Source organism: Gambusia affinis, linkage group LG02 (assembly GCF_019740435.1).
Source record: "Gambusia affinis linkage group LG02, SWU_Gaff_1.0, whole genome shotgun sequence".
Taxonomy (NCBI): Eukaryota; Metazoa; Chordata; class Actinopteri; order Cyprinodontiformes; family Poeciliidae; genus Gambusia; species Gambusia affinis.
The window spans coordinates 10,528,234-10,540,321 of NC_057869.1; the positions used below are offsets into that span (position 1 = coordinate 10,528,234).

The 12,088-nt window shown below is 37.2% G+C and overlaps 1 protein-coding gene across 5 annotated transcripts in view; it reads right to left on the reverse strand.

Moving 5' to 3' along the window:
* Positions 1-12,088, reverse strand: part of LOC122844441 (MAM domain-containing glycosylphosphatidylinositol anchor protein 1) — a 187,613-nt gene that overhangs the window by 117,479 nt on the left and 58,046 nt on the right. For all 5 annotated transcript variants that reach the window (XM_044139905.1, XM_044139889.1, XM_044139870.1 and 2 more), the window contains one exon: positions 5,262-5,401. In XM_044139905.1, the coding sequence (XP_043995840.1) occupies positions 5,262-5,401 (140 nt within the window). The remainder of the gene's footprint in view (positions 1-5,261; positions 5,402-12,088) is intronic.

The window sequence follows — 12,088 nt, forward strand, 5'->3', positions numbered from 1 at the left end:
GGTAAATTGAGCAACAAAGGCAGGAAGGAAGGAAGACAGAGAGAAATGATTGGATTTTTCTCTTCTCTGTATGGATAAAGGCGAGAGCTCTCTTTTCATTGCAGGCTGGCTCAGGCAAAGGTAAACAATCAGTCCTGATAAAGGATTGGATAAATCCTCAATCAGACTCATTTTCTGTAAAGCAGCTATTTATTGGTCTGGCCTGACCATGGCTAAATTGGATCCTCTTTTTGAGAGAATGAAAGAGAAGAGGAAAAAGACCGAATGAGATAAATCTCCATCATCTTGATATCAGAGGGTACAGATTTTGTTTGTTTATCCACCAAAATGCAGCTTGAATTAAAAAATAAATGTGTGACATTTGTGTATTTAGTGGTATAATCTAGAAAAATGAAGTGTCAATCAGAATCCATGCATCATATTTCTGTAATCTTAAAGAGACTCATTAAATTGGGGCACATGAGCAGCTCCTTTTCCAGTTAAAGAAACCACCAGCAGTAAGAAATCCTGAATTGCTAAGAAACTGCTTATCTGATTAATAAAATATAGACCCCTACAGTCTTTATAGCAATGTTGTTTTTTCTTAAACAAGGTGTGTTTACTAGTAAACTAAAATAACAAAAAACAAGTTTCAGAAGAGGTCAATGGGGGTAATGAAAATGTGCGACAATAACTTCTTCTTGCCTTGTGATATCTGTGTCTGTCATTCACACAGTAGTGACACAGTGTTTGCCTTTTGTATTTACAATCTTTAGTTCAATTCTTAAGATAAATGCTTCAGAAAACAAGTGTGGTTTATAAGTCCTCTCACTAAACTATGACTAAAAAAGTGAACTAGCACATTTCTTTTGGTAATGTTTAATTAGTAGCATATTAGGGTAAGTATTTGTAGACTGAAAATTCTCTCTGTCTTTACAACAGCTATTCAAGCCATGTCTATTGAACTAAATTTCAACACATTCTTAATTCAGTTGCAAATAATGGCCAACAACAGTTTTCCAAATTGCAATCTTAATGCATAAAATCTTAGCAGCACTTGAGCTTTAACAGACTACCGTACTGTTTTGCCAAAGACAAAGCAAACTTTACTCCATGCACTCAGAAAAACAACATGTATGTCTGAAACCACATTTCACATGGGTTTTGTTTATGTTTTTTTTCTTTTAGCTGTTGAGAAGCTGCTGGCAACTTTCAGATAATGTCACAGAATATATTCATCGAGAGGCCCCCTAAGGTTCCTTATTGGGATTTGTGCTATGTGTCAAGTAAGAAGCAATAGGAGGGTAAAAGCATTAACAATAGTTCAACATTTTTCTAAAAAGCAAACAAAACAGATGAAACAGTGAAGAGCCTTGGCAGAGCAGTGCAATATAAAACGAGGTATGGAAAACTGTAAACATGTTCAAGGAGACAGCAGGGTGACAAGGATCAGGTTATCGATGCAGCAAGTGGAATGCGGTAGAACCTCTGTAAGCCCAAAGGGACTCAAGGCAGAATGCTGCAGTGTGCTACTCAAGCAGAATGCACTGGACAGAGGTCAGCACACTGTTTGCTTCTGCTGTCACCAGAACAGTATCCTGAATATAAAGACCACTGAGAAATACTCCTCTCTTTGTAGACTTTATAAAAGATTGTTATGATGCCGACAGTCACAGGAATATGCATAATTCTTGTTTGGGTATAGATATGGACCAAACTAATTTCTATTTTGTACGAGAACACTAATCTCATATTTCTGTTTACACACACAATTTCGCTTGTCACATACATGAATGATTTGATCAAAGTATGCTGCTTCAACATCCCCCTTAGTGTCCCAAATCAATAAGCTGTAGGAAAGTTTTCACTCCTGCAAACTATTTGTAAGACTGTGTTTTCTGTCTCCTTGTCTCTTCCTGCCTGTGTTTGTTATTGTGAGCCTTCATGCACATTTTCTCACTGACAGACTTACACATACACATGTCTGTGCGAGCACCTGCCGACACAAGCTTTCACTCAACCAGCGTCTCTTTGCCAGAGGCAGGGTAAGTCTCATGTGTGCACATCATATATATTTTACATTCTGACAATGTGACCACAGCAATCATTATTCAAAATATACACCCACCTCCGACCCAGAGAATAAGCAATCACTGACGCAATTTCCTACATCTTTGAACTGCTCCAGGGAATTGAACTTGTATAGTATGTGTTATTTGCAGTGCGTACATTGTATTGATTAATATTCCGGTACTCTGAGAAAATAAAAGTTTCAGAAACTTGATTGTGTTTTTAAAGGCATATGCCTGTAAATGTGATGATTAAATTTGGTTGTCAAGTGCATGTCTATATTTGTCATTTTTCTATGTGTACTAAAAAAGATAACTCAAACATTGAAACTACCACCATAGTTAAAGGCATATATAAACATTAACACAAGAAAATTAAGCAATTGTTTTGCATCACCCCTACACATATTCATCTACACACACACGGGCCCACACACATGCATATAAAATCTGCTTTCCTGTAGTGAACCCTGGCTTTACCATGCAGACCATGTGTGTGAGGATGTGTGCATGAACCTCCAGAGACAGATATGAAGTGAAATGATGTATCTGCGGAGGGCTTGTGTGTATCTGTGTGGTGTGAGGTGAGAAAAGCAGTCTTTCTCCCGGGTGCGTGTCCACTAGCATCATATCAGCAGGAATAAAACAGTCCCTGGGTCTACGCCATGTTTTTTGGCATTTTGTGTTTACATGTAGTATGTAGACTGTATATTTTTATGTCTGTGTGCACAGTGTCTATTTTAAACTGCTGTTCAACTGCTGAAAATGCAGTTTTCAGCTAGTGTTTTCATGTACGTATGTTTCTCTAGGTATGTTTACATTTGGCATTATGTAATTGGTATTTATTTAGTATATACATCTGTTTAAATGTTTATTAAAAATACACTGAATTGGCCAACCTCAGGGGAACATCTCAATGCATTTAAATATTGAGTTGTCTTCCAGATGACCCTCTGAACATCAGAATGTGAAGCAAAGTGGATTTAAGTGATTTTGAATGTGTTGGTTCTAGATGGACTGGTCTGAGCATTTCAGAAACTGAGATGTCTTGTTTTGCCAGATGCAGGAGGAGAATGAGCACACTAGTTTGAGTTCACAGGAAAGCAGTAGTAACTAATAAATACAACCAAGGTATGTCAAACCTTGGACCAGATGGGCTACAGGATTAGAAACCTTCATCAGGTGGCCCTCGGGTAGCTAATTCAGGAAACTAAGGCTTTAGCTGTCACAGAGTTGTTGAAATTAAACAAAAAGAGGTTAAGGAAAAGTTCCAGGGTCTGATGAATCTTGGTTTTAATAGTGATTGTCTGAATGTGGCATAAACAACATGAAAGCATGGATGGATCCTGTCTTGTAGCAATAGAGCAAGAGTGTTTGGGATACATTTTTTTCACACTTTGGGACCTACTATGTGTTATTTAAAATGTCTAAGCTTCTGTGCCTGTCTGCATGACCCCAGTGTGCCTATCTTGTACTGCTAGCAGGCTAATGCACCAGTTGAATTAATCTGAAACTGGTTTCTTGATCATGACAATGAGGTCAATGTACTCCAGCGGCCTCCACAGTCATGAGATCTCAATCCAATAAAACACCTTTGAGATGTGGCGTAAAAGGAGATTCATATTATAAATGTGTTACCGACAAATTCTGCAGCAAGTGAATGATGTAATCATGTCAGTATGAACCAAGATCTCTGAAGATTTTTTCAGTCACCTTGTAGAATCTACACTGCAAAAGACTGAGGCAGTTTCAAAGGTAAAAGGCGGTCCAACCCAATACTAGAAAAGTGCACTTAGTCACGGAGTATAGCAATGTATAAAAACATGTTTTTTTGTTTTTTTTTTAACCGACTGGATGTACTCCAACAAGTCCATATGGCCAAAGCTAAAAATGGACAGAGGACTGTTCACTGATGTAGAAATAAGAATCAAACCTTCTTTCTGATTTTCTTAGCCGATTTTCGATTCATGTTCATTCATTTGCTCTCATTATGTTCTTTTTCAGAAACCTTTTTTCTCTGTTATATCAAGTAACAAATATCAGCAGTGGTAGAGTTAACCTGGCTCAAGGCAAATGCTGTAATTCAATTCTTAACAGCACAGAGCACATTTATCCAATGAGTTGTTTTGTGGAATTAAACCTGTGACCTTTAAGTCCGAAAGCACATTCTCTGCTCTGTTGCTCTTTCAACTCATGAAAGCCATTTGTTCAGTGCTAACCAAATACGGTGACAGTGCTGCTAACATGACAACAGACTGAGCGCAGAGGCAGGAGTCATAATGGTTCAACTGAAACTCCTAGGGCAGAGTTTGCACTGAGGTAATCTCTCTATATGGTGAGTGAAAGACGAGACGGTGTGACTCAGCACAAACTGGACCTCTTTGACAGTGTAAACACGAGTAATTACTCATAGGTACATCATGACATGTTGGTAGCCAGTGGTTGGGCATTTCTAATCACAGGATGCCTTCGGCTTTCTCAAACACCAGCTTGTTTTTGCCCTTAAGTGCCTGGATGTAGCAGCCAAACCATCCAAACAAAGTTAAGCACTGCCAGATTTGCAAAGGTGCTCATGCATTCTAACAACATCAGCAACTTGATAAGACCTCCGGCTTTGCTATTTTTGAGTCTGAAAAATGGAACTACATAAAGAGTTGCAGGCTTGAATGCGAAACTCTGACAAGCCAGCAAACCTGGGAGATAGAAATTTCTAAATATTGAATTTCAAGAGGAAAGAGGGGAGATGGGGGCTGATCAAAGCAGACTGAATATTCTGACTAGATGGAAGATGAATGGAAGAGATGTTCGACTCTATCAACCACATTACCATCCATTTGGAAATAAAAGTCACCAGCTATCTTGAAAGTGATTACTTCACTCCAGTTCCCTGCAACGTTTTATGTAATTTCATACATAAAACAACACAGAGTTTTATACATCAGCTGTCTAAACCATGGCATGAAATATTTTAACGTGTTATTTAAGCAAACACACTGAAAGCTTACATCTTCTAAGCAGAACACTACAAAAATTATTTTATCTGTCCATCATTTTAGAGGGATTGTAGCATGTTAGATTGCTGACAGGCTATTTTTCAAAGACATTGTGATTTTGTCAGAATGCCTTTAAAGAAAGAGACTCCAAACTGCACACTCAGAGTAGAAAGGCATGAGCATGAACCTAAAGCTGTTCACACACAAAAAGTCAGCCTACCTGTGGTCGTGGGTGTCCTTTCACAATACACTGCAGCACCAACATGTCTCCTTCTTTAATGGTGTAAATTCTCTCGCTTATGTTATCATCCTTGACGTTACATGCTGCACCGGAGTGCACAATCTGTGCATTAGCTGGAGCTGTGAACACACACACACACACACACGCGCACGCGCATCCACACACACACCCAGACACAGGCATGTAACCATGCAGACAAACACAGAGAAAGAGAAAACACATTACATATTTAGTACAAACACTTCCAGCAACAAAAAGGTCATTCTTTGGTAGATGAGTAATACTAGAGCAAGTATTGATGACTCAGATAAATAAATATATCACATTACTCCTGTATCTGCATGAACAGAAGCCTTTCCAGAAATGCTTGAGTTTTATCTGTATCAGTTTCTGATCTGGGACACCGATATTATTTGGAAAACTGAAACCTTGGACATCGTTAAAAGGTCAAAATGTAATTTTTTTGACTTTGTAAATAGCTACATGTCACACGACAAAAATGCCTAACTGGGACAAATGTACAATTGAATCATTTGGATATCTGATATATAATTAATCTGAACTTAATTCATGAATGATAATTACTTCATTTAAGATTTTAAATGAAAACTAGTTTAGAATCACTGCTGCAAGATTATCTGACAAAAAAGTATTCCCTCCTCTTCCAGCATCTGATGACAAAACATCAGCATTAAACACTAAATAATTAGTATGTGACTCAAGATCACAGGCGTACTTTCTGGTGTGTCCCCCTCAATTTCCTGTCGCGCCCACCGACTCTCCGGCATGTTAATTATAAAAGTGAGGGTTGCAAACAATGAACATCAAGGCCAAATATTGAGTCACCTTTAGAAAGACTGGGCGCATGAGTCAGACAAACAGGATAGGCAGAAAAAAATACTTTAAAAAAAGTCTAAACTTCCTCAGTCAGATTAGGTTAGAATGTTATATTTAGGTTTTTATTTGCACAAAGATTGCCTTGTACTTTTCATGTGGAACATTTAGAAATACAGATGACGTGGACTGCTGTGAGTTTTATGGTAGATTACTGTTTAGAAAAAAAAAATAACATGCTTTCATGAAATCAGGGTATTGAAACAAAGATGGATAGCAAAAATATATCTGTTGGCAAAAGAACATCAAAAAATATGATTAACAATATTAAGACTATATATGGCATTCAGTTTATTTTTATTTTGACTTCAATAAGGATAACAAACCCAATAACAAATCTAAGGTAACAAATCTAAGGTTTTAGTAGAGAAGGCTCAAACCTGCAACTTTGATGACCTGAAACATTTAGAAGTCTAACTTCTTCTGGTCATTTTATCGTGACGCGTTGAACCAGTGATGCATCTAAAAGTTGCAGGATACCAGCACCTGAACTCTGGAGTTTAGAGACCATGTTTTATTCAGGGCATCTGCTCAGGTGGTCAGTATGCCAGCTGACTGACAGCTGGCATACTGTTTCCACAGAGGAACAACTCACTGCCAGCTACTGTAACTTTAAAACAGATTTGGATTGATAAGAGTGATAGGTGGAGTTCCTTCAGTTTCCACTGCATGATAAGAGATTTTCACGATTAAAATTATTTCCAAATTGATGAAATTTTTCTGACTTTTTAAAAATGTAGTAGCCTCCTTTTGGCAAGATAATTTCAATTGTTTAGGAGTTTAAATATTTAAACCGTAAGAGCAATATGACTATAAAGTATGTGATTAAAAATCTGGAACTTTCATAACCTTAGTAGCTTCATACAGAGGAAAGGTTGATCTTAGGATGTCAAGGCTGTTTGTGTTTGGTTTTGTCATTTTTTGTCTTCCTTAGCTGTTTCTGTTAGTTCTGTCTTGCCTCCATTTCCACTTCTGTTCTTCTTTAGTGTTTCTAGTTATGTTTATTTATTGTTTCTAGTTGTTCTCAGTTACTTTAGTTTATGTTTCTCTTGCTGGTTTCCTTTTTGTGTATTTTTGGTTTTTGTTCTGACTTCCAAATCTTTCATTTAAAGCATCCATGTCATGCAAAGTCCACTTTTTTAGCCTGTGGGTACCTTTTTTTTAAAATAATTTCAGTGTTTATGTGTGCAAAAAATGTAAATTCATTCTCTCCTGGTGCTACATTGATATCTTTAAATTCATTTTGGGTCATATTTTTTAATCTGTTAAGTTTTTCTCTACTCATTACATTTTCTTGTCCATTACGTCTGTGGAACTAGGTCAATGACTTTCACTTAATCAGTTTTGTGAATCCCCCATGTTTTTTCCTCTGCTATTTTGCAGTGCAAGTTCAGTTATTACTAGTAAGCTAGTAATAGACAAGTTTAAATTTTTGGTCGAAGCTTGTGTTAACCCACCAGATTCCCAACATCACCCACTGGCATCAGAGCCTCTTCGAAGCATATGGTTAAATTTTATTTTTCTCTGAAATGTATGGAGACTATGATCCATATTGTAATTGGAAGATGGTAGGGTGTAAATACAGTTACACCACCATTGCACTGGATTCATTTGAATGTGTGGTTCTGCAGGTTCGTCATCGTCAGTGTCCTGTTCTGGGTCACACTCTGGCTCCAACATGCAAGGCTGGATTGACAAACAAGTCTTCCGTTGTTGGCATCTTTTATAAACTCTGGGATTAAAGTTTCTCTTCCAGCAGATAACTGTGGCTGCTGTCAAACTACAAAATCGGCCAAACGGGGAAATGTAAAAGAGAGATCTGTGGAGCTACAATAACGAGGATTTCAGACCAGCGCATTGCAGTTCTACGTTTTATAGACGATAAGTGAACGACTTACATGTAAAAAGGAATGATTTAAAAGCATGATATTTCCACTTTAAAAGATATTTTTATAAGAATACTTTTAGAATACCAAGATTTGCACCAGAAAAAATAAATTAAAAAGTTCCTTCCGAAACATTCCTATCAATTAAGCCCACTTTCACATCTAGCCGACTTATGCAAGAATCAGAGCCAAACACAAAAGAAACATGTTATCTCACTCGTCTTATTGATCCCCCAAGTAAATTGCTTTTCCACACAAAGTCTGCTTTACAACATATGGGAAAACAATCGTCAGTCACAACTGGTGCAGAAATAACGGATGAAAGATGCATTATGGGAGCTCCCTGCTTTGTAACAACTCCAGCGTCAGCGTCTTCATGGTGCTGACCCTTCTGGAGGGCTGGCTTGCGTGCAAGTAGCCTCAGATGGCTTATGATGAAGGGAGACAAGAGGGAGGAGAGGAGGGACAGAGATGGAGCAGGAGAAGCAGCGGGCGAGGACAAAGAGGCTAGTGTGAAACCCCAGAGAGAAGCATCAGGGACGGGGCAGCATGATGATGTGATTAGCATCGATTCGCAGCGAGAACAAATCTTCACCACACTCTACGACTGTTATCATCGAGCGGACAGAAAGTGGGTGGCTTGTTTACATTAAACTTTAGCTGGACTGCACACATAACAATGGCTGGACACGTAAATACGGTTCAGAATAAACAGAGGGGATGCTTGGCTCTCTAAACGTTCTCTCTTGTGTAATAAACTGGAAGGCTGGACTAAACCACATATGTCCACTTGCTTTTGCACATTCTCAAAAATATCTTACCTTCACAACAATGGGAAACTGTAGTCAGAAATTGTATGTTATGCTGTGTATTTAAATGATGAAAGAAATATCTCTTTAGTTCAATGTCATGATAAAATTTTACAGCAAAATCAAAATTACATTTATTTATATTTATATTATCTAAGTTAGATGACTACAGGTGAAATTATTAGCATGCTCAGGCAAACAAGATTGGGCAAAGAGATTCAAAATTTTAAACATCAAATTTGATAATAAATTCAGAAACATAATTGAGGGTAGTAATAAGATGGTCATACTCTTTGTAAAAAGTTAAAAGTTGAGTGCCTATTTTCCAAACAGTGTGTGTATTCAGGCACTTGAAATGTGAGAGACTCACTTTAGAAGTTCCATTAAACTAGAAAAAGCTTGATATCATCATTGCAGTGATTTCTGTATCCAATCTATTATAAATTAAGTCAAGTTTACTTGCATGGCATGTTTCAACAGCAAAGCAGTTCAAATTGCTTCATGCTCTGAATGTAGTGACCCTTTAATTTCAGGCTAAATAAGCAGCTACAAACCAGATACTAATTTTAGTATCATCAGGCCATCTGCAGTGTATTGTACAGTCTTTATATTATGTACACTACGACATCCACTTTTCATTTACTGGAAATCCACATAAACAATGGAAAAGCGACTGTGGCCTAACTTTTACCCCACAGTGTTGGTTCCCCCCAAGGTGAAAATCTAAACTAATTATAAAAATAAATACTACATCTAAATTCAGAGCCAACAAACCTTGCTCACACCTGCTCCACATGCTGTGATCTCATATGAACTGTGTTTGTGGTCTATGCCCCACATTCAAGAAAAAATTCCCACATCATGCCACAAGCTACAACTATACAACCCTTGGCACTCAAAGTGTTTTGTGAACCTAAGATTCCAACATGGACAACATGTTACATGAATTATACACAACATGACGTTTGCAACAGGTCTGTGAAAAGATGAATATAGAGATGCATCTTTTCTATTAGAGTAAAATTTTACTCTGAAACATCATGGATAATTTAGAGCAGCAGCTGTTGAAAACCAGAGCAAAGAGAGGGAGAGCTGGAAGAAAAATTCAGAGCAAATCTGTAACAAATCCACCAAAACCAGTACAAGACGAGTGGAGTGAAAGAAGAAATAATTTAGAAATGTGTATTAAATTAGATTATAGTTGCTCTGATGTAATTTTGACATCCCAAATGCAGCTACAATGAGAAGCAACAAGAAAGAAAATAAAAATAGCTCTAAATTCAGAATTATTTTGAGGGGATTGAGTTTCTTCAATAGCTGTTTTAAGATTTTGAAGTAAAGTTTGTACAATTATCAGCAATTTGTATCTGGTCCACAGGAGACTGAGCTGAACATTCTCAGTTTGATGAAACAGACATTTCTTCTCACAGAACAGTTAAGCTAACAGAGCGAGGCCAGTTAGCGAGAAGATTTCTGCCATCTTAAAACAGCTTTCAGAGGCAGGAAAAGTGAGTGATAAACAACAGTTAAACCAAAAAATAATGCTTTCCTGAACAGACATCAAAATGCTATAGTCATTCAATTGTCTGCTACTGTCAGAAAAACAATTTAAAGAAGCTCACAAACAATAACGGAGCTTAGCACTATGTCACACAACTGAAGCCAGCTCTCCATAATGATTCTGTTTAAGAATCATTATGTACTTACATTTTCAATGTACACACAAAGACAATCCATGAAAGCTTAAGTTTAAAGTCTGAGGCTTACCATAAAAAGTTTCTGCTTGTGAACTACACAGAATTGCATAAGAAAATATATTGTAATGGAAAAGCCCATTAAAAGAAAAGTCAGTCAGTTACTCCTTCAGTCTTTCCATGATCCATCCAAAGACGTTTTTATTCTTCCAACCATGGCAACAACACACATCATGCAAAAACACTCAACAGCTCTCCGATATCTTTTCCACTGTGCAAGTGTTACGTAAGGTCACTTAGAGTTGCCTTTTAGATTTGCAAAGTAAATTTGAAAAAATACATTTCAGTGATGGTCAACGCTCCTGTGCAAAATAGATAAGATTAATAACCTAAAGTGATTAGATTTGTGTTGTTGAATACAAAACACCCTTTCAAATAGGAGTTAGATTTTTTTAGTAAATGCTCTGCTTATAATCAAACACTTATTCACCACATGCAAAAAAGCTGTTGCTATAATTGGAGGCTTTATATCGAACACTCAGTGAAGCAGTTGGGGGTTAAGAGGCTTGCTGCAGGGCACACTGACGGCAGTTGCCGTGGGAAGGAAACTCATGCCTTATTCATCCTTCTTCTTAACCCTCCTGTTATGTTCCGGGTCAAATTGACCCGTTTTAAAGTTTATTTATTTATTTTTTTTAAATAGTTGGAAGTATTTTTTTGCATGAGACTTTTTCTATTTGTCCTAATAGGTGCACTCTACACAGAAATTGAAAAATGAATTAATTTTACACATTTGTGCCAACCCCTGGGTCTACTTTTTACATAGATACTGTTCGGATCAATTTGACCCGGCAGTTAAGTTAAAGTTCAAAAAAAGATTTTAAAAAATGTCCAATTCTACATGTGTCCTTGCAGCTATGAACCATATTTTACCACACACACACAAACACAACACACCACACGCATACATGCGCACCAACACACACAAGCCCACTTTCTCACTATTCTCTTTACTTCACCAGGAAACTGCGAGAAAGCAGGTGTTCATACAATTTTTGATGGGAATCTTTTCTGTTCCTGTGGACAAGAAGTGGAGGGAAACATAAATACTCCCTGCATGACTCATTTATCTTGACTTTAATCAGCGGGCCAATTTGACCCTGAACAGTATGTGTGTCTCAAGTTCAATTCTTAAGATCACCCATTAAAAAAATATATATCAAAAGATTTTGCAAAGGTCAATTTGGATATTATTGTTTTTATGTGTCTAGGTTTTTTTCAGTGGACATTAAAAATGTAAATTCCATTTTTATGTCCAAATGAGTAGGTTGTCGTCATTGATCCTTAATTTCTGAGAAATAATAAAACATCATTGCACAAATATTGATTTAATTGGTTAGTATTGGAGTTAATAATCAGATCCAAAAATGCTTTGGAGGAATTTTTTTGTTTCTGACACTATTTCATGGTTAAACACTCCGCAGGTCAAATTGGCCCACAAACATTTTTGCTGTACCCCAGAA